Source organism: Rattus rattus, chromosome 2 (genome assembly GCF_011064425.1).
Source record: "Rattus rattus isolate New Zealand chromosome 2, Rrattus_CSIRO_v1, whole genome shotgun sequence".
Lineage (NCBI taxonomy): Eukaryota > Metazoa > Chordata > Mammalia > Rodentia > Muridae > Rattus > Rattus rattus.
The window spans coordinates 98,459,361-98,481,720 of NC_046155.1; the positions used below are offsets into that span (position 1 = coordinate 98,459,361).

The 22,360-nt window shown below is 47.6% G+C and overlaps 1 protein-coding gene across 3 annotated transcripts; it reads left to right on the forward strand.

Annotated features, from left to right (window-relative positions):
• The first annotated feature begins 14,726 nt into the window (after positions 1 to 14,726).
• Positions 14,727 to 21,580, forward strand: Kcne3 (potassium voltage-gated channel subfamily E regulatory subunit 3). 3 transcript variants are annotated; one of them, XM_032893036.1, is made up of 3 exons: positions 14,745 to 14,892; positions 18,784 to 18,916; positions 20,837 to 21,569. In XM_032893036.1, the coding sequence occupies exon 3, from the start codon at positions 20,877 to 20,879 to the stop codon at positions 21,204 to 21,206; it is 330 nt and encodes a 109-aa protein (XP_032748927.1). In that variant the 5' UTR covers positions 14,745 to 14,892; positions 18,784 to 18,916; positions 20,837 to 20,876; the 3' UTR covers positions 21,207 to 21,569. The 3 variants fall into 3 exon arrangements, with proteins under 3 accessions (XP_032748929.1, XP_032748927.1, XP_032748928.1); XM_032893038.1 differs by lacking the exon at positions 18,784 to 18,916 and having other exon boundaries at positions 14,727 to 14,892; positions 20,837 to 21,580; XM_032893037.1 differs by lacking the exon at positions 14,745 to 14,892 and having other exon boundaries at positions 18,284 to 18,916.
• Positions 21,581 to 22,360: the final 780 nt, after the last annotated feature.

Here is a 22,360-nt window from a genome sequence, read left to right on the forward strand (position 1 = left end):
AACAGAACATGTGTTCCTTTAGGGTGCATGCCAATAGCTAAGACCATACCGTTGATGTGGACAGACCTACACAGAGCACAAGCAAATGTATTCCCTGTTCTGGACTTGAGTAGCACACATTGGCACTGCCATTCATGGGTTACTGCTGATCCGCAGGTGTACTCTCTCTGGCTAATAGGATTTGTGCATGTATGTGGGTATATAAACATATTAATGGCTAGCGTTAACAAACGGGCCTTTTAATTGATAATTGGAAACTGAGAAGCAAACACAGCTTAAATTACATTCTCCTTATCTCCAAGACTACCCTTCCCTTCTCAACCAGCCCATGTGCTGACATCCACTTCCTGACTCCCAGAGGTGTTTGAGTTTGTGAAGCCTAGTCTAGCTAATGCAGTGGTCTGAGATGCAGCAGGGTGTAAACCCCAAGACCATGGCATTGGTTCTGTGCTGCAGCCACGGAGGAGCCTTTTAAGGAGGGACCAGGATGCCCACAGATATACAACGAATCACTCAGCATCACTAGTGATCAGTGAAACCCAAAGCAACACTACAGTGAGACGCTCCCTTTCATCTGATTCAGCAATCTCACTGTTATTATATTAGTTACCTTACTGTTGCTGTGATTAAACACCATGTCCAAAGAAACTAGAGAGGAGTTTATTTAGGCTTATGTTTCCAGAGCGGATAAGAGTCCATCATGGTAGGAAGTAGGGCCGTAGCAGCTTGGCATGGCAGCAGGAGCCAAAGCCGAGAGTTCCCTCTCAACACAAACAGGAAACCCAGATCAAACTGGAAATGGCTTAAGGCTTTTAGTCTTAAAGCCTGTCCCTAAAGACTGACTTCCTGTCTCAAGGCCCATCTTCTAAACCTCCCCTCCTACTCCCACCAACCAGGGACTAAATGTTTAAATGCCACAGCCTATGGGTGACTTTTCCGATTCAGATCATCACATCTATGTCTGCAAAATAAACGAGATGTGTATGCCCACAGAGGAATGTTCACTCCTGTTCACACCAGCGCCAGTCACAACAGCCAGGTGTGACCACCGTGAGGATGGAAGTGCCCATCAGCTGATGAATGGATGAAGGAAATGAGATACATCTGCAGAGGAATACTATTCAGCCTTAGCAAGGGGGGGGGACCCTGTCAATGGAGTGAAGCTGGAGGACAGCCACAGGTGGAAAAACTCAGAATCAGAAAAACAAATGCTGTGCGGTCTCATATTTCCGTCTTAGTTGTGTCTCTATCGCTGTAATAAAACACCATGACCGAGGCAACTTGTAAACAGAAGGGTTTATTTGGGGCTCGTGGTTCCAGAGGAGTAAGGGTCTGCTACCATTATGGGGGACTGTTGCCGCGAGCACCAGATGTGGCAGCGAGAACAGCCGAGTGCTCACATCTCGAACTGAAAACAGGAAGCAGAGAAAATCAAAGTGGCCCAAGTCTTTAAGTTCTCAAAATCTGCCCCAAGGACTTACTTCCTTGAAGAAGGCCGTACCCCTTCAAGGCCACACCCCTCCAACAAGGCCACACCTCCTAAGCCAGCTGGAACGGCCACCAACAGGGAACAAAGTATCCAAAAGCCTGAGACAATAGGAAACCGTTCAAACCGCCACAGACGAAATCTTAAAGTCAAACTCATAGAGATTGAGACTAAAATAATGGTTACCAGAGGCAAGGGAAGATGGCAGAAGGGAGGGTGAGGCCAGGCTCCAGGAACAGGAAGAGCAGTTTCGGGTGCTCTGTTATTGTATTAATGTAGTGTGTTTTGCTAGGAGAGAAGATTTTGGATGTTTTCACAAAGGAAAAATGCTATTTAAGAGAATGAATGTTTATCGCATATGTGTGTGTGTGTGTGTGTGTGTGTGTTGTGGTACCTTCTAAAGAGGTACGATTTTATTTTAGTCAAATACAAAGCTTATTTTACACACATATGTATGCATGTATGTATGTAAGTATGTATGTATGTATGTATGTATATAACATATACTTTTAGTTCCAGCACTAGGGAGGCAGAGGCAGTTAGAACCCTGTGAGTTCAAGGTCAACCTGGCCTACATAGTAAGACCTTGTCTCAATAAATAAATAAAATTTTTTAAAAAAGAAGAAAAAAGAGGGCCATGACTTACTTATCCTTGGTCCCCAGCTCAAGCCTGGTACAGAACAGATTGCAGGAAGCATATGACAGTTATTAATGCTCACCGGTATCTTTTGCTCCCTGCCCACTGGACACAGGACAGGAATGTACTTTGAGACACCCTTGTAGTTGGGCAGGTACTTTGTTCTGGTAAATAAATTATGAATAGGGGTGGCATCTCTCTTCTCAGCTGAACACTGAGAAGCTGGTGCTAGACTTCAGGCACCATCAACAATAAGGAGAATGGCTCCTCCCTGAGAGAGTCAGTGAGCAGACCCTCATCTGAGGCTGAGCACAGATAGCGCTCTAATCGGGTATCAGTTACTACAGTGGCACACATTTAATCCCAGCACTGGGGCGGCAGAGGCAGGCAGACCTCTGATTCCAAGGCCAGCCTGCTCTACGGAGTGAGTTCCAGACTAACCATGGCTTCATAGTGAGACCCTGTCACAAAACAAGAAGAGTGGTTATTGGAAAAGGTTCTGGAATCTTAACAGTGCAGTCATGCACATGGGGCTCTGGAATAGGACCAGAGCAGGACACGAAGCGTTTGTGAATGAAAATTCCTGGAAAGAGGCTGTGTCCACAAAGGCAGAACAACTGGTTAAACTTAAATGATGCAGAGACTGCTATAGGTCCAGAACCTAATGATGGTTTGTTGTGTTGGAGCAAGTCATTCCTTGCCATTCCTTAGGGTTGGACCTAACACCCTATCACCTGCAGATAAAGCCAGACCTAAGATCCTGACAGATAGCTATTAACCTGACAAAACCCCATTCCCCACCAACCATCCAGCATGAATGCTATCAGATGGCATCTGAGGCCTAGAGCTGAGACTCCCCAGCCTGGCTCTAGCCTACCTCTCTGGTGTCTCTGATTTATGGCTTTCTTTGTCCTGTTACTATAAAAGCTTCATGCAGCTACTTGCCTGCTGCAACATGGAATTCCAGGTGACCAGGCCACGGCCACTCATGTTTGGCTCTAGAATAAACTATCTCTTATCCCCTTGAGATGAGAGAATTGACACCCATAGGGAACCCTGCTAACCTGTTCTCTGTATTCTTTGCCACTTGTCCCATCCACAGAGGAGGATTATGTGAGGTTGGAGACAGGTGTACAGGTAAATGGGTGCCAGACTCCAGGAGATATCACTGGGACAGAAGGCACTGGATGAGACCCAGGTTTGGAGAGGAAAATGCTGTTAAGTTTTCGAGGGATCAAGTTTGAGACAGTCCTGGGAGATGGATGTGGAGAAAGCTCAGAGACAGCTGGATCTGGTGCATGGGTGCGACATGTGGTAGTTTAAGTCTGTGGGGCCTAGGAGAGGGGAAGGTTGTTATATATGAAGCGCAGGCTGAGGAGAAGTAGGCCAAGGAGACTAACAGGCAGGCGGCATGGAACTGGCACAGGGCATAGAAAGAGATGACGCTTCTTCCATCTGTCCCAAAGCCTGTCAAGATAGGACTATTTTATGGATGGAAAACATAAAGGTAGGATGGGGCAAAGAGGTGGCTCAGCAGTTAAGAGCACTTTTTCCTCCTGGAGAGAACCTAGGTTCAGTTCCCAGAACCTATATGGCGGGTCACAACCAGCATTGACTCTAGTTCAGGGGATCCAACACCTTTGTCCGAACTCCTTGGACACTGCATGAATGTGCGCAGGAATGCATGCAAACAAAACACTTAAACACGTAATGAAAAGTAAATAGCCCTTTAATAAACAGCTGTGAGGGGCTAAGTGATTTGAGTGAGATCATTTGAGTGAGTAGGTTAGGGGCCAGGAGCTGGACTCTGAATGGTGTGGGGCTGGTGTCTGGAAGGAGAGGGGCCTCCAACAGCAGGAGGGAGGAGTCAGGGCGGACGGACGTGGAACAGAAGAGTGGATGGTCGCATCATGTCAGGCCACTCCGCAGATTCCCAGCTCCTTCCTGCCTGGACAGAGCTCGCCTCCGGTTTCCCACTAGGGATCTTCCTCCAGGAAGGAAGCTGAGCAAGAGGAAGATATCTAGCACCCTGGCTTCCCTCTGGAGAAAGCCCCCTCTTGTTTGTTCAGAGGCTTTTCCTCATGCGTAAACATTGTTCAGGGTCTGGTGGGCCAATGCGGAGGGTACGGACGTGACTGGCTGCAGTTAATAGTCCAGGATCTTGTTCCTTTGGTGAGGATGGCCAGGAAACCAGACAGAACCTGCTCTGGGAACAGGACCAGGTGTATCTTGCTGCATTCGAAAAGTCTCTTTTAAACAAGGCTTACTATCAGTGTTTCACATTGTTATGCGGTCTTTATAATTTATATGGGGCGGAGAGATGGCTCAGCACATAAGAGTACTTTTTGCTCTTGTAGAGAACCTAGATTCAGTTCCCAGCACCTATACGGTGGGTCACAACCTTCCTTAACTCCAGTTCAGGAGATCTAATGCCTATGTGTTGGAGATAGATAGATAGGTAGATAGATAGATAGATAGATAGATAGATAGATAGATAGATAGATAGATAGATAGATAGATAGATAGATTTGTTGAGAAGATCTCAGTATGTAGTCCAGGCTTGTCTTAAACTCAATGCAATTCTTCTGTCCTAGCCCCTCAAGTACAGGGATTGTTAATGTATATGACCACACTTGGCATTATATTTTTGAATGATTTAATTTTGTCTTAGTAAAAACTATTAGTTTTTGGTTTGTCCAAGTTTCCTATGCAGTTGTAGGTGACCTTGAACTCCTGCCTTTGCCTCCCAAGTGCTTGGATTATGGGAGTCCACCTCCAGGCCTGGCCTTCATCAGCTTTTTAGTGATACACGTACACATAATAAAAATTGATGGGTTCAGCATGCTGAATGGGGGTCTTGTTCCAGGCCTTCACCCCTTTAGGCTCAGCCCTCTTCCCTGGGAGCTCACAGGGAGTGCTTCCTGTTTGTCTTGCTTACATGTCTTAGAGAGCCTTGTGCACATGTCAGTGTATGTGTGTATGTATGTGGAGGTGGATGGACATGTGTGTTTGTGGGCGCTCTTTCCCACCTAGTAGCACACCGTGTGCTACTCTTCTGCTTCACCTGTTGCTTCAGGTCAGGACATGAGGAACAATTTGTTCTTCTAAAGGACCATTCGGTATTCCATTGAATGACTTGCCATGCCACTGTTTAGCAAGTTCCTAGTGGAGACACGAAGGTCATTAGTGATCTTTAAAATAAATTCCTTTGTTTTAAAAACAAGGCTGTAGGGTCAGGGTTTCACTCAGTTGGTAGAGAGCTTGCCTGGTGTACATGCAGCTCTAAGTTCGATACTTACCACTGCAGAAAACCAAGTTTGGTTGGGTGGGTTTGTAATCTCGGCCTTCAAGAGGTGGAGGCAGGAGGATCAGAAGGTCAAGATCATCCTCCAGTATGCACCAAGTTCAAGACTACGTGAGACCCTGGCTCAAAAGAACGACCAAGAGACACTAGACCAGTGGTTCTCAACCTTCCTAACGCTGACAGCCTTTAATACAGTTCTTCATGCTGTGGTAATCCCCAGCCATAAAATTGTTTTTGTTGCTATTTCATAACTGTGATTTTGCTACTCGTATGAATCATAAGGTAAATATCTAATATACAGGATATCTGATATGCAACCTCCATGAAAGGGTCATTTGACCCCCAAAAGGGTCAATGCCCATAGGTTGAGAATCACTGCACTAAAGAGCCATATTGTTTAATATTTCAAATTCCCTTAACCATGAACTTTTCTATATGAGAGACTGACTCTGGTGGCTTGTTTGTTTGCTTGTTTGCTTGTTTGTTTGTTTGAGCAGTCTTACCGCATAGCTCTGCCTGCCTCGGCCTGAGTGCTGAGATTAAAGGTTGAGCCGCTACGCCCTGCCTTCTGGTTCTGTTTCGTATCCTTATTGCCTAGCACATTGGAAGAACTGGTGACTTGATGGCTTCTGTGATGGCTTCACATCTGTCCTTTTGCTGATGCACAGCACTATTCCGTCTGTGAAGTGGGCTTCCCAGCCTTACTCACATCCCTCCAGATGCCGGCAGAGCACTTCCTGTGGGAGCTGGGCCCTGGGCCATTGCTCTTGGCACTGGGATTGAGTCTAGGGTGTTATCGTGGTGAGCACTCGACCACGAAACTCCACCCAGCCCTGCCTTCGCCTTTCATTTTGCATTGCTGGTTTTGAGACAGGGTCTCTTGTAGCTCAGGCCTTGAATTGCCTCCATGTCCCGGTGTTGGATTACAAACCAACACTTTTATGTCTGGCTTCCCACTCTCTCCTCTTTTTTGGCTTCTCACTAAGTTTCTCGTGCTGGCTTTCAACTCATTTTGTAGCTCATTCTGAGTGACTAGGACTAAGGCCCCGCTCCTTATTGCATTGTCTGGCTGTTAGAAAGTTTGTCTTTGGAGCTGGAAAGATGACTCCGCAGGTGAGAGCGATTACTGCTCCTCACAGGACCCAGGTCTGGCTCCCAGCACCCAAATCATGGTTCTTCTATATCACCTATAACTCTAGTTCCAGGGGTTCTGATCCCTTTTTCTGGCTCTAGGGGCTCCTGAGTGTGCACAGCACACATGTACACAAGCAGGCTCACACACATATGCACACATTTTTATTATTGTTGCTGTTTTGAGACAGAGACCAGTATGTAGCCTTGGATGAGTTGGAACTTGCTATGTAGACCAGGCTAGACACCTACCCACAAAATTGGCCTGCCTCTGTCTCCCCATTACCGGGATTAAAGTTCTGAACCACTGTGTCCAGACAAACACATACATTTCAAAAGCAATCAATCTTTTTAAAAGATAAGTTTATCATAAACTGAACTCTGTTACCAACATTGTCACAATTGTGCCCTTCTGCAGCATCATCTAGACGCCTTCCCTGGGCACCTTCATGCCTCCCGGTGGCCCTGAGCACACCGAGTCATAGTTCCTTATTTGTGTGTCAACACCATCCAGACTGCGAGCGCTGCTGTCAGGGCAGTAGCTGTGCACCCGTGGCTTCCTCATCCCCAGCCCAGGCCTTCCGCAGAGGAGATGCCCAGAAACAGCCTGCAGAATCAGCAAGTGGATTCTCAGAAGTGTTCTCTTCAAAAAAGACTTCTGGTTCTTCTGTTTTCTTATTGTTTATTTATTTACTTACTTACTTTTCTTTTTTCTTTTGGTTCTTCCATTTTCATGTAAGATGGATTTTAGACCCCTTATCAGGTTTTTATTGGCCAACGTGTACTTAATCCGCATTGCCTGCAATTGAGGATACCGTGACTTGCACCGTCTGGTATAGTCTCAGCTTCTCCTGTACCCTGAGGATACAGAGATGGGTCAGTTCCAGCCCTTTGTCGGAGTCACAGCTTTGTAGCAGAGACACATCTGTAAACAAACCGAGCAGTCAGTTGTTAAGTGGACTGCACCCCGTGTGGCCAGACACTGCCAGAATATAGATGAAGTGATGATCTACAAAGGGAGGAGGCGAGAAAAGCCTCAAAGTGAAAGCTAATGGACTCGGAATCTGTGTCATAAACAGGAAACAAATGCTCTGCTCACACCAGCTCCAATCCAGGGGCCTATTCTAAACCCTGTATGTTGTAATCTCTGCATCAAGAGGCAGGAGCATTGCTACGAGTTTGCCTGGTCTACAAAGTGAGTTCCATACCAGCCAGGTTTAAATAGTGAGGTTATGGTCAAGCATGACAGAACTCACCTTTAATATCAGCCTTCAGGCAGCAGAGGCAGGTAGATCTGAGTTCAAGGCCAGCTTAACTGTTTGCAAATTGGGACCCTGTCTCAAAAGAGAGAGAAAAGAAGAGAAGGAAGGAGCAGAAAAGGGAAGGAAGGAAAGAAAGGAAATGAACAAGCCTCTCTGCCTTAAATAACAAAATGAAGTCTGAGCTAGGTGTCAGGCATAATCATCAGGGCCTTGGATAATGGCATCCGGCTGGGACCTTCTTTCTGCTGTTAGCTCTGCTTACCTTGGACCAGTCTTCTTTCAGCCCTGCTAAGGCCACACCTCATATAACCTTACACTGAACACGCACTCCATATTACTGCCCCCGTCCTAATGCATCTCCTTATATACAACCACTTGTGATCAGGTTCTTGCCTGACAGCCTTTTTCAGGAGGACCCAGATTCACTTCTGACACATTTGTCTGGTGGGAAAACTCGAGTCAGGACCAGAGCTTTGGGTTTTAGTTGCCTCGTGTGGGTTTTACAAATACTGAAAAATTCTAAAGCACTGCCCCTCCTCCCAGAAGCTGCAGGTCTGGTGGGAAAACCCATAATAATTGCTCTGTAATTATGCTGGCTAGTTTTATGTCAATTTGACACAAACCAGAGTCATCTCACAGTAGGGATCTTCAGCTGAGAAGATGTCTCTATAAGTTCAGGCTATCGGCAAGCCTGTCCCTGTTCTTAATTAGTGATTAATGAGGGATGGCCCAGCCCATTGTGGTTGGTGCCATGCCTAGGCTCGTGGTCCTGGGTTCTATAAGAAAGCAGGCCGGGCAAGCCACGAGGAGCAATCCAGTAAGCAGCACCCATCCATCATCTCTGCATCAGCTCCTGCCTCCAGGTTCCTGTCCTGTTTGAGCTCCTGTCCTGACTTCTTTCAGTGATGAACAGTGGCATGGTCACAAGCTGAATAAATCCTTTCTTCCCCAAGTTGCTTTGGTCAAGGTGTTCCATCGCAGCAATGATAACCCCAAGACAGAAGACTTTGGGGTGCTTTGCCAGCCACACCTTCGTTTGCTTCTTAGAACCCTATGAGATTTGCAGGACCAAGATTCCTGTTTGTAATGATCCTGAAGCATAAAGTAAATTAGCCCAGGGCCCAGAGTCAAAGATGTCTTCAGCTAGCTCTTCCCTCCACTGTACTTAAGTCTTCGCTGTCTACACGGCTTCTAGACTAGGAAGAATTAGGAGATTCTGCACTTCTGTGTTGGATGGTGCTCCAGTAAAGACACACATTCGTTGCTTGTCTTCCAAATATCTTGATGACTCTTGAAGTGGGTGGTTTGAAGCACCTAATAAAACAAACAGTGCACTTATGGTCCAGGGGCCCCAAGGCCACCACCCTCAGACTGGAGAATACCCCTTTCTCTACCCTCACCTCTCTCCCTTCCACCCCACTCTGCCCCGCCCCCAGCTAGGGCATATTTCTCATCAGTTTGGAGGCTTGAGAAGCCAGAGAAAAAAATTCCCATATCAGACAGTAATGTCCCCAGGAATAGGGATTTTAATCAGGGTGATATTGCAAGGAATGGGAAAATAGATAGGAATGGAGCTTAGAGAGGTAGAGGAGGACATCTGGTTTAGTGCAGGAGACCTTTCCGGGAGGAAACATGCCGAGGCAATGAGACTAGCACAGCCAGAGGCTCGAGGGATGGAGAGAACACATGCTACATTTGAAGGTGAGGTCATTGTAGTCTACTTTCTGGGGCGATTCAACCCTCCTCCCCATGCTTTAGTTCTCTTACTCCCCTCTACTGCATCCTATAGCCCCTAGACCTAGACCCAGGGCCGGAAGTGAACGGGAGAGGAGCCACTCATCCTGGCTGTTGTCACTGCCTGTGCTAGGTCCTTCTGTCTGTCTTTCCATGTGCCAACATTCTCTGCACAGGCCTCACTGCTCTGCAGTTTGCATCTGGGCTGAGCCAACAGGAGGTAGAGGTAGAGGACCAATGGTAGGAGGGTCAAGAGAAACCAGTATTTATTCCAGCATGGTTGGTTGTAGCCTTTAGCAAATGTCATGGCTTTAACCTGGATGTCTTCCCCACCTCTGTCTCTCCCCATCCCTGATCTCTCATTCTCCTGCTGGTTTCTCTTCCTGCCCCTGCTAAAGTTCTTCCACCCTGCTCCCAGTGGGTTTGATAAGCATTTGTCATACTTTCTTCAAACTGTCCAGTGTCAGCATGCCACCTGTTTTCTGCAGGGACCCTGTGTGACACATGGCCCTAATCCATAGTCAGAGAATGGACAGAGCCCCATGGAATGCTGGGCAAATGTCAAGAGCTGTTGTCATTCAGATCATTAACCATTCACCCCTTCCCAACCTCAAACATTAGGGCCCAGGATACCTGAGATATCTCATACACAGAATTTTAAATGCCCAATGGTTGAATTATTGACCCTGTTTTGGAAAGGGGAATTCGGCCTCAGAAGGTTCTGCCTGTAGTTGGCTGGAATCATGGATTGAAAATATTCAGAGGAAAGAGGGTGGGGGTTGTTCTGATTTGTTTTTGATATTTTCGTCGTTTTCTTTTTGAGGCAAGATCTCACGTACTCCAGTCTGCCCTCAAATTTGCTATTTAGTCAAGGATGACATTGAACTTGTGGTCTTCCTGCACTACCCTTCTAGTCCTGGTATTACAGGTATGTACTGCTGTGGACCATTTGTGTGCTGCCGAGGATTGAACCTGGAGATTCATGCATGCTGTATAAGCACTCTGCCAACCAAGCTACATCTCAGCAACACGCAAACTTTTTTGGGTCATTTTTCTCTAAATAATACAGCACAAAGACTCCTTACATAGTATTTATATTGTATTATGTAGGAGAATGCACAGGCTATATACAAATGCTACACCATTATCATACAAAAGACTTGAGAATTCTTGGTTTGTGGTATTCAGAGTTCCTAGGGCCAGTCCTCCACAGACACAGCGTTGACTGTGGTTAGAGGCAGGTCCAAGGGTTAATTCAAGTCTGGTGTGATGAGGAATGGGTATCAATAACTTGATGCAATCACCAAGTCTCCTCTGAGTCATTATTTTCCCTGGCAAAGCACCAGGCCTCTGAGCTGTTGATAGACCCCATCCATGCTCACCCTCCCCAGCCTTCTCCCCCCATGTACTAGCCACTCTGGGAAACTGGGAAAAATGCCTATCTGGATTCTGCTCTCAGAGCTTATAGTCTAATGGGGAAGGCACTCCAAGAGCACACAGATAAAGCTGGATTGAGGTCCACAAAGAAAAGAGACCTGGATGGATAATGGTACCTTCACTGAGAGGCAGACACTGAGGGGGAGCCAGGGCTCCAGTCGCAGCACTGAAATGAGTGGGTTGTTAGACTGGGAATCTGAAGGCTAATCTTAGCGGATTTAGCCTAAAGGTTGAAAAGCCCCCTGCTGTCCTGCCAGGCGTTCTTAGGTTCCATCTTGGAGAGTTTCCCTTGAGAACACAATGCCAAGTGATTCCCATAACCATCGTCTAATATCATTCAGTCATTCACTTATCGTTCAACAGATTCATCTCACGGTCCTCGCTGTGCTAGATTTGGTTCCGGGAATGACTTGGTACACTCAAAGACTTCTGTGCCAGGCTTGGAGTTGACAACCAAAGCAGACAAATAGATCATGCCCAGAGCAGAACGTGCTGTGTTAACAGGGAATTACTGTACCATCGCCAAAATGGGCCCCAGAAGCAGTCATATGTACTAGCAGTAATGGAGAAGGCTCTGTCCAGAGACGGTCAATGGAGTAAGCAACCATGGTGGGACTGGGGAGGGGGAGTTAAAGTATCCTGGGACTTAAAACACGTGGGCTCATTGCCATCCTTGGACCTCATAGGGAAAGGGGAGTGGAGAGTCAGTGGGGAGATGGAGCCTCAGCTGAGGATATAGTCAGAATGCTAGCAACAGCCTAGAAAATCAAAGCGAGAGAGCTAGGGAGATGGCTCAGCAGGTAAGTTCCCTCACACCAGATCTGAGGACCCGAGTTCAAGGCCAGGAACCCACGTGACAGAAAGTGCTGTTGACAAGTAAAGCAGAAGGGTCTTAGGGAGTAAGAGAAGGAACTTGGAAATTGAGTGGTTAAGAAAGGACTCCACGAGAAGGGGGCATTGAAGCTAGGACTTGAAGGTGGTGAATCTCTAGGTGAGTCTTTCCCCTGGGCTAAAGTCAGCACATCCTAGCCTTTGTCTCCACTCCTTTCCTTCACACACCCCATCCTAGCATGCAGACCTTGCCTCTGTGGATGAGGGAGTTCCTCTCACAGACTCCTCAGGGACAGACACTCTGCTCCCTTTCTTATCAGAGGAACAATGCCTTTACTGCACATCCGAATGCCTGGTGCACATCATTCCATCTAACCCCCTAGGAAGCCCACGAAGCACAGCTGGGGGAAGCGAGGCCTCTCAGACCATTTCCCAACAGCTCCTTGGTCAGCTGCCTTCTCTAAGAGAAAGATTGGCGGATATTTCATGTTCCCAGGGGGCATCAAGGCCAAAGGGCAGGAGGAGGCAGTCTGAGGTGTGAAGATAGAGATTGTGACAACCGGAGCCACTTTCCTGCTTTTTTCCCAGCTTGTCATTAGTGAAGCTGGACAGCCTCGTGTCAACATGAAATACAGAGGATTCACTAGGTGGGGACTGACTAGAGAGCTGTGAGTCTGTCTCACTTAGGTTCTATGTCTGTAAGATGGAGTGAGTCAGAATCTCTGATTCTAAAACGTTATCGGAACAGATCACAGGTGCCTCAGAGCACTTCTGATATGGGCAGTGAGTTGCTCCCCTATGTCAAGAAGGCAAAGCTCTTCCCAAACTAGGGAAAGGGGGAGGACCTTGACCGAACCAAAGCTAGTCTGTCTGTCTGTCTGTCTTTCTCTTTCTTTCTTTCTTCCTTCCTTCCTTTCTTTCTTTCTTTCCTTCTTTCTTTTTCTTTCAAGATAATGTTTCTCTGTATAGCCCTGGTTGTCCTGGAACTCCCTCTGTAGATCAGGCTGGCCTTGAACACAAGAGATCTGCCCGCCTGTGCCTCCTGAGTGGGTTGCCACCACCTGGCACCCAAGGCTAGTCCTAAATTCTTTTTTTTCCCTAGGTTTATTTATTTTATGTCTATGATTATTTTGCCCAGCTATATGGCATGTCGCACCGCATGTGTGCCTGGTACCAGTGGAGGTCAGGAGAGGGCATTAGATCCCCTAGAACTGGAGTTACAGATGGTTGTGAGATCCTGGATGGGTACTGGGAACCTGACAGGGTCCCCTGCAAAAACAGCAGGCGTTCTTGGCTGCTGAGCCATCATTCCCCACATCCCCGTGGGGTTTGGTCATTGTTCGTGTTTTGTGTGCCTGGGAGCTTTGCCTGTGTCTGTGCCGTACTTGTGTACCAGACACCCTCAAGGATAATCTTAACCATCACTGGGAGACTGGAATCTTGTTTTTCTTTTCTTTGTCTTTTCTTTTTTCTTTGTTTGTTTGTTTGTTTGTGTGCTTTTTGAGACAGGGTTTCTCTGTTAGCCCTGGCTGTTCTGAAACTCACTCTGTAGACTAGGCTGACCTCAAACTCACAGAGATCTGCCTGCTTCTTCCTGCCCAGCACTGGGATTAAAGACATGCCCTGCCACCCCCCTGACTAGACTCTTGTTTTTTTTTTTTTTGGGGTTTTCTGTTTTTTTCTTTTTTTTTTTTTTTTTTTTTTTGGTTCTTTTTTTTTTTTTTCGGTTTTGGGGACCGAACCCAAGGCCTTCCACTTCCTAGGCAAGCGCTCTAACCACTGAGCTAAATCCCCAACCCTAGACTCTTGTTTTTAAAAATGCTGATTTCTGGACCCCATTCCGGATCTTCTGAATCAGCACCTCCCAGGAGGAACCCACAGTCCTTGGTGTGTAGACTGGAAGCAGTGTCTACTGAGGTGATCAGGATGATCTCTGACAGGTGGTTTCCAGCTTAGGGAGGAATGGCTGGATAGAAACGCGTTGCACAGAAACAACACAACAATGACGTGTTTTGAAGGAGATTAGCAATTATGCACAAAATGCCTACCAAGTGGCACATCTTGTTTTTTCCTAAGCACTTATTAGATAATCATATGCTAAGATTCTGATTGAAATTACTCACCTTGGAAATACTGCAGTAGATCTTTGCAAGTGTGTGAGGGAGCTCATCTGAACGTGTTCATTGTGCGACACACATTGTGTGACCTCCGCTAGGGAAAAGAGCTTGGATAAAAGTGGCTGCTACCGAGTCCCTGAGAGGCTGGTCGCTGTTTCTGTCATCAACAGGAAAATGACACTTGTCAGCTTCTCTTCTATGTAGCCTGTAATATCATCAGAAACAATTTGAATGCGGACCCGGTGGCTGGAAAACAAGTGTTCTGGGACGGACACCAGTTAAGAAGTGGCTGGACACGAGTGGATCAGGCATGTGAGGGACTGCTGAGGAAGGAGAGGCCTGCTGGAGTGCCCCGTGGATTCTGACTGAGCCTGTGCTCTGCCACTGACTTGCTGGGTGAGTGTAGATAAGTCACCTCCCTAATTCATGCGTCCCTGAAAACAAGGTTTGTGTTAGAATCAGATGTTTTCTTTGGCTATTCCGGTTTTCATATTTTGGATTCTGAAAACACGTCTGGCCCTACTGTAAGCCTATGAAGAACGCATGCAGGAACGGTGGTACCCAGAGAGAGGAAACCAAGGCCCCAGAGAGGAGCTGCCCAGTGGCTATGCGGGTGCCACCCCCGACTCCACCAAAGCGTAGCGCTTGGTCTGGGTTTCTGGAGATCAGCTTTTTGCTAGGTTGGCTGAGACAGAGACACAAATGAGAAAAATTCTGTCTGGGATCCAGGAAGCAGGTGGTTCCCCACAACCGGGTGAGGCCAAGGAGCTGGGCGGAGGCGCCCCAAGCCAGCCAGCGCTGAAGCTGGTGTGCTAAGGCAGGGCGGGGCCAGAGCAGGGACACCCTGGGAAGGAAAAAGGGAGCCAAGAACCAGTAGGAGTGCAGAGCTGTGAGAGCACTGAGCGCCGCTGGGCATCACTGCAGTGCTCACCAGAGACAGATCGCAGAGTCAGGTAAGGCACCACTGGGTTGGAAAAGCTACCTGCAGTCTGGGCAAGATGTGCAGGGGTTTCGGTGTCTTCCTTGAGGGGAAGGACCCGACGTAGGGTGCCGCTAACACAGAGTGGATCTTCCCCAGGGAGAAACAGAGGGAGTAGAGAGTTTCGCTGCGCTTGGAAAGGCATGTGTGTGGTTCGAAAGCGCTCTCCCAGGCTCCCCTCCGGGCAGCAAAAGCTCCTCCTCTCCTACCGTTAAGAGAACACACAGGTCTGCAGCGGACACTCACGGAAATAACATTCCAGCAGTCAGTCCCGCTCAACCAAAGCTGCAGGCTCTGCAGAACTGCCGTGCACATTCTCCCTCGGCGAGGCGACCAGATCCTTGGAGATCCTGGGACTGGCTGAAGCATCATTTGCTGCTAGCAGCAGGTCTAGGTTGGAAGTCAGGAGTCTTGGGTTCTGGTCTTCAGGCAGTGTAAACCGGTGCAGGTCAACCATGGCTCTGTGCCTTGTGCTTTCTTAGGTCACCACCTGTAAAATGGGTCTCCTGCTCCAGTTGCCCCCATGTAATCCACATTAGGGTAAAGGGGAATGTTGGGGAGGTGTCTCAGCCAGTGCGTTAGATCAAAGTCCTCATCTCTGCCTCCCGCTCCTCAGTAATTTGCATGGGAGAAAACTGAGGCCCCAGGATAATCTTATCACCAGGGGCCATATTGAATTAGAACCAGTGTTTTCTCACTCCTAGCCCAGGACTCTCTTTCACTTAGAGATATTGAATAAACTCGTTCTCTCTGGCGCTCGGCCACTTTGTCAATTCCAGACGGAGGAGTGCTATGCTGGAGGCATTAAACTCCCTTTAAAGTCTGTTGACTCCCGAAGATGAAAACCAACCAGAAACTTTCCGCAGTTCAAACTCCTTAGGGCATGTTTCTATCTGTGCCTTCTGTCAGGGGTGCTTGAAGTACGTCTAAGAGGGAGGCAGACAAGACAAGAACCTCCAGCCGTCCCCTTGGCTACACAGATTGGCCCAGTAGGGGCAGAGAGGCAGATCTCCTCATTCTCATGAGACAGAAACTCTTCTAAATGGCAAGAGCAGCAGGATTCATCAGAGGGTGGGATACAATGGTGGAGGGCAACCCCCTGGTGTCTGTGGGTAGTGAGAAGCACGGGAGGGGGCGGGCACTCGTGGGATGACTGCTCCTGGTAAGAAGAGGTGAACTGAGCCATGGAGAGATAGGGGGAACAATGTGAGCAGGTTTCCCAGCAATGTTCTCATGCTTGCTCTTTGTAAAACACTTTCCCGACTATTGTCTCCTCAGTACTTACGGGGTAAGCACTAGGCACTGGTGATTACCTCCGTCATACAGATATGGTTCAGAGGAAATAAATGAAGTATTCAAGGTCACACAGCGAGACACACAGCCAGGATTGGGATCATGAAAGGCACCCTTGAAAGGCGAGATCACAGGCTGAGACCCGGGCTGTCTGTGTACCGTTTGTGGGTGTGGATGGCCACACCTTTAGTAGGTACACAGAGAAGAGAGTTGCAAAACCATTTACCGGGTGTTTGGGGGCCAAGAATGTTTGCCCTTTCAACAAATAGGCTCAGATCAAATGTGGGAAGTGTCCGGGTTTCCAAAGGAGGCTCAGAATTTCCCTCTCCTGCCCCATGCCACCTGTTCAAGTGGCCTTTGCTTTATCTGAAGCAGCCTGTCTTGGTCTAACTTGGAGTCTCTCCTATGTTGGTTTCTATTAAAACCCTGAAAGCTGTTTCTGTGAATCCGTTGAGGGAAGAGTTGGGGAGGGCACTGTCTTCTGGGAGAGGTATTGATTCACTTGTTCTCTTTAGCACTCACTATGTAAACAGGACTTAAGAATAAAGAAATGCATGAGGCCCAGGCCCAGGCCCAGGCCCTGAAGCCTCCAAGCATAGGTGCAGGGACACACTGGGCCCACATCTATACTCATGCACAGTTTCCAAATGGCACAGTTCTCTAACAAGGCTGTTTTGAAGGGACTCCGGTAACAAACAAGAGGAGAAACTAACTAGTGAGTAGGAGAGGGGGTGTCTCTAGAAAGGCTATAAGCAGGCAGCATAGAGGAGGGGTCTTGATGAATGAATGAGTTTGTAGAGCAGATGAGAAATGCAACAGAATTCCTGCTTAAGAAAAGAGACATGGGAGTCAAGGGCTGCAATGAGTTCACAGCCTGGAGCTCATTGTCCTGGTCACAGACACTGGGAGAGCCACAGGGAGACAGAGCCAAGGCAGGGTCACATCGAGAGGAGTTAGTTTGTTTTCCAGTTTGCTCAGTAGCTGTCAGTCTCCTTTCTAAGCTAGCCCATTGTCTGTCTCACCACAAGGCTGCTCTCTGACGGGCTCTGCCTATTCCAGCCTGGAAACCTGATAATCAATGAATTTCCAGGAGATGGAACCAAGGGACTCAAGGGAGAGAAGCAAAACACAACAGTGTTTCTGTCTGTGCCCTCTTGGAGCCAAGAGTCAAGTCACAGGGAGCCAGTCTGCGCCTTCTTCAGCTCTCAGTTTCTCCTTATCCCAACGGGATGCCCAGCACCTGCCACCTTGTCCCCACCCAAACCCAGCACCCAAGGACACCTCTGTGACCTCTGTGGTCTGAGAGGCCCCGACAGGAAGGTCTGATGGGTGAGAGTTTGTTTGACTCCACTCATGAATCCCACCCTGCCCTTCACTTGCCTCTTACCCCAACTTTGCACACAGTCTGTCTCTTACCCCGGCTGGGGCAGATAAGAGGCTAGGAGGGAAAAGGAGCAAGTGGATCAGTTTGACTGGGCTGGAATGTCGGGTGTAAGTCAATCCCTGGACTCAGAAACATCTTAGCCTGCTGGGAAGACTCTATAGCCTCTCTGTCTTGGGCTTTGAAGTCCGTTAGAAGGCTACCCAAGGCTACCCAAGGCTACCCAAGGCTACCCAAGGCTACCCAAGGGCAGCCAACCCAGTCTCCTAAGATCTCACAACTTGGTTCTGCGATTCACAGGCTATTTGAGCTGACCATGACCCCTTCATTTTACAGATGCAGATAAAAGCTGAGGTTAAAAAAGAAAAAGAGAAATCACATGCCCAGAGTGACTTAAGCTGGACCAACACAGCTGCCTGGGCTTCCATTTCCTTAAGACTGGAAAATGAGAGCATTTAGCCTTGGTGAACTCTGAAGGCCTGTCCTGCTCCTATGCTACACAAACCACCACAACTCTCTGTGGGATTTACAGCCAAATGTTACATAATGCTCTTTAATCTTCATGATAAAGCCATGGTACAGAGAGTTAATTCTAGGACATATTCATTTTAATTATTTTATTACATTTATTGGGAGGTTGTGTGCATGTGGAGGTCAGAGGACAGTTTTCAGGAGTAGCCTCTCTCTTTCCACCATGTAGACTACAGGATCAAACTTAGGCCATCAAGTTTAGCAAGTACCTTTACTCATGGAGACATCTCCATAGCTCACTGGGACACATCCATATGCTGTCTGTCCAAACAGATTTCATTAGTAATGCATCATTTCTATGAACTGCAAGCTGCCATCTTACCCTTGGGATTCTAAAAGGTTCCTACTGAGGTGTTAGCACCCCGGGGGTATGGAAGGGTTTAAGGTTGTTCGGTTGTTACAAAGTCACCTGATTAATGATGTTGTGAGCCTGGAACTGGGAGACAGCAATCAGATGTCCCTTGGCCACTGAATAGTTCTGTAGCTACAACTCTAGACTGGCTCGAGCCAGTTGTTGCAGGAAGGGGAGAGGAGTAGGGGTGGGGTCAGAACCCACAGAAAGATGCTTACGCAACCCTTAGGAACTGTGTGATCCACCCTTGGTTCTGAGGTCTGTGTCTCTGGTTCCTTTCTCTTCCTCCTCTTCTGCCTCCTCCCCAGTTTCTAGCTCTGGGCCTTTCCTGCCAACACCAAAACTCTGGCTGCATCCAGATATACCCTGCAAGGAACTGTAGACATCCACGCAGAGATCCTCAGAGGTGTCCCAGAGCCAGCAGAGTCTCCGAACTGTTTGGTGAGTTCTGCAGATCGGTGTTCTCTTCCCTGTGTCGTGCCAAATAAAAACCCTTTCAAGGAAAACTGAGCAGGGACAGGGAGCGTTCACCTTCGTGTGTGGATGCTTCCAGTTTCCAAAAAGCCGAGAACGTATCTGCTTCTCACAGTGGAAAGCACCTTCGTCCTCCTCAATGCAGGAAAAGAGTGCATTCTTCCTGCACGCTTGGGAAGCAGGGTGGGGGTGACAACCTTCTGAGCTATAGTTTAAAATGCACAGCCCCAAACTTGCCCTTTTAACTGTCTGCGTGCTCAGCTACCCGTCTTCACATTGCCATGCCATAAATCTCCAGAACCTTGCATCTCGCAACAGACCCTTCATCCTCATTGTCCCACCACCCCCACTGACAATCTCTTTTTGATAGTAAGGAAGCCATGCCTGTTATGGCTTCTAACTTCCCTCCGTGTGGGCTTTTCTAGATCCATGCTCTCCTGCTCCCACTTTGTCATGCCTGTCCTGGTCCAGGATTCAGCATCCTATTCCTAAATGTCTTTAGACCCTTGTCACCCGGCTGCCTCAACTCTTACCCCTTCCAGGTCACATTGTAACTACATGATTACTTCTAAACACAGATCTGCCCATTTTGCCCTCTTGAAATGCCATGGCACTTTTAAAGCCAACTACAGGATCAGGTTCCAACACTCACGTGGCACTCACAGTCCCCTAGCACTTGGCCCCGTTGGGTTCTCCCATCCCACATCCCGTCTTCTCCTTCTGTCCATCTTACATTCCGATCTCTTTATGACACCTTCCATTCCTATAGAAGTTTTGTGTGCTGTCTTGTTTGTGTACCTTTGCTCATCTCTTTCCCAGCCTTGCCTTCTCTACCTCTTAGAACAGTTCAAGGTCAGTTCAAAGAACTCCATTCTGGTAAACGTTCTCTAAGCCCTGGTCAGTGTTGCATCGTATCAGGTTGGCAGTGAACCATTGAGTGTGAAGACTTGGGTTTGAGCCTCTTCAAGGGGTCAGCACAGACCCTGATCCAGAAAATAGTGACTGATTAAGTGACTCATTGAGTCATTAATTTCACTGTGTCTTTCCTGCCTGCTTGCTTCTTTTTTTTTTTTTTTTTTTTTTGTTTCTTTTTTTTTTCGGAGCTGGGGACCGACCCCAGGGCCTTCCGCTTCCTAGGTAAGCGCCTGCTTGCTTCTTATATCTTAATTCAGGAAGTCTGTGTTCTTGTCTCTCCTTGATCCAGACAAGGGCACAAGTACTGAATGGTAGAGAACCTCAAAGGCCTTTTGAAGAATGTAGGCCAGTCTTGGGTGGCAGTAGGGTATTGCTCTATTATTCTGTTCCCCAAATTCTGCATCGAGTCATTATAAGTTTTTATCATTGTTAGAATCATCTTTTTTTTAGGGGAGTTTGGTATGTATAGGTAATAATGATTGTTGACAGTTCTACCTAGGCGTAAGAGGGCTTTGAATCAGCCATTGAATTATGGTTATTTGGTCTATTAAGGACCCTGAAAATAGACACTATTCACTACTCCCTGATCAAGAACAAACTACCTATTTGTTTGGGGTCTCAGTTTCCCTGTGTATAAAACGGAAGGAGCTAGATTAAATAACTCCTAAAGTTCTTGTGGCCTAAAGTCTAGTGAATTTATATAATCCAAGAAAAAAAAAGAGAGTAGCCTGGCTTTCGAGGGCCAGGAAAGACTATTCCGCACACACCATGGGATGCTTCCGTCATTGCTCACGTACAGCAGAGGGGAAATCCCACTTAACACTTCCCATCACCGAGCCTGAGGCCTCCAGCAGCAGAGAAGAAGAATAGAGATGGATGATAGTATCGGGGCTCTAGCCTAGGCATACAGAGTGGGGAAGCTGTTCACACTGTGGGTAACAGAGCCACCTTTTCTCTTTCTCTCACCATCAGATCACATTCCAGCTCTTCCCATACCTCGATTTCTGTTGCTATGGAGACTTCCAACGGGACTGAGACCTGGTACAAGAGCCTGCACGCCGTGCTAAAGGCTCTGAACACAACCCTCCACAGTCACTTGCTCTGCCGGCCTGGGCCAGGGCCAGGGCCAGGGTCAGGAACAGGGCCAGACAATCAAACAGAGGATCATCGGGCTAGCCTTCCTGGCCGTGATGACAACTCCTACATGTATATCCTCTTTGTCATGTTCCTGTTTGCTGTCACTGTGGGCAGTCTCATCCTGGGATATACCCGTTCACGCAAGGTGGACAAACGCAGTGACCCCTATCATGTGTACATCAAAAACCGTGTGTCTATGATCTGAGGTGCCTGAGGACAGTGGAAGATTATGATGTCTGAGGATCGTCTTCTTGGGCCTCCGGAACTCATCTCGACCCTATCAAGCCACAGTGCCTCTGCTTATATAAGAGCAACGAGAACTTGGTAAGAGAGTTAGGTCATCACTGGGACCAGAGAAGAGGGGCTGATAGGCCTGGTCTTCTGGATGAGACATTTTTCTAGACACAGAGCCCATGAACACACATATAAAAGTATAGTATGGACAACCAACAAGTAGGAGAGGAAGCTGTGGTGAAGGGAAATGGGGCAGGAAAATGCTCTGGAAATATAATCTTTTAATGTATGATCTTTAACATGAGAGACCTTGATAAAACGGAGAATGCTACTTCCTTGTATCGATTCAAAGTTTGTTCTTTAAATAGCCTTAACATTTGTGGTTTTGCCTCATCTGCCAAGAAAACGGAACAAGTCCTGTGACTGGAATCCAGGAACTCTGGTCGTTTCTTCTAGGACTTTTCAATCCCACGTTGGGTAAGATCCAGGCCAGAACATTCGGCTAAGCACAATGATGCATGTCTACAATCGTAGTGCTCAAGAGGCTGAGTGGGGAGGATCATTTGAGTTCAAGAGTTCAAGACCAGCCTACTCAAGCCCTATCTTGGAAGGGACTTGGTGGGGGCTGTTGAGAAATATCTTACTTTTACAAATATTACCAAAGACACGTCACTGTGTTAAAGTATTTCTTGGGCACTTTCTGGATCTTAAGACAGACTGCAAAGTAAAGAGTCGTGAACATGATACCATTAGTGACACGGCCATGTGCCTCTTGAGCCTTGTCACTGTGTGCTTCCCAGTCAGGGCTCTAATCCCAGGGGCTTCAGTACCTTGGGTGTAGCCTCTACTCTGAATTCTGTGAGAAATGTTTTAATAACAACTTGAAACTTGTTTCTGAAGCAAGTTCTTGAAAGCCCACTGTGAGTGGTACTTGGGTAGTCCTGGGTTACATAAGAAAGTGAACTGAACAAGCCAGGAGGAGAAAGCCAGTATGTAGCCTTCTCCATAGATTCAGTTTCAGTACCGGCCTCTAGGTTACTGACTTGATTTCCCTCAGGTTGGATGTAAGATGAATTAACTCTCCCCTCCTCCGAGTTTCTTTTGATTATGATGCTTATCACAGCG

Bases quoted from the DNA above. Each gene is read 5' to 3' on its own strand.
- Kcne3 (XM_032893038.1), top strand. From the start codon at position 20,877: ATGGAGACTTCCAACGGGACTGAGACCTGGTACAAGAGCCTGCACGCC.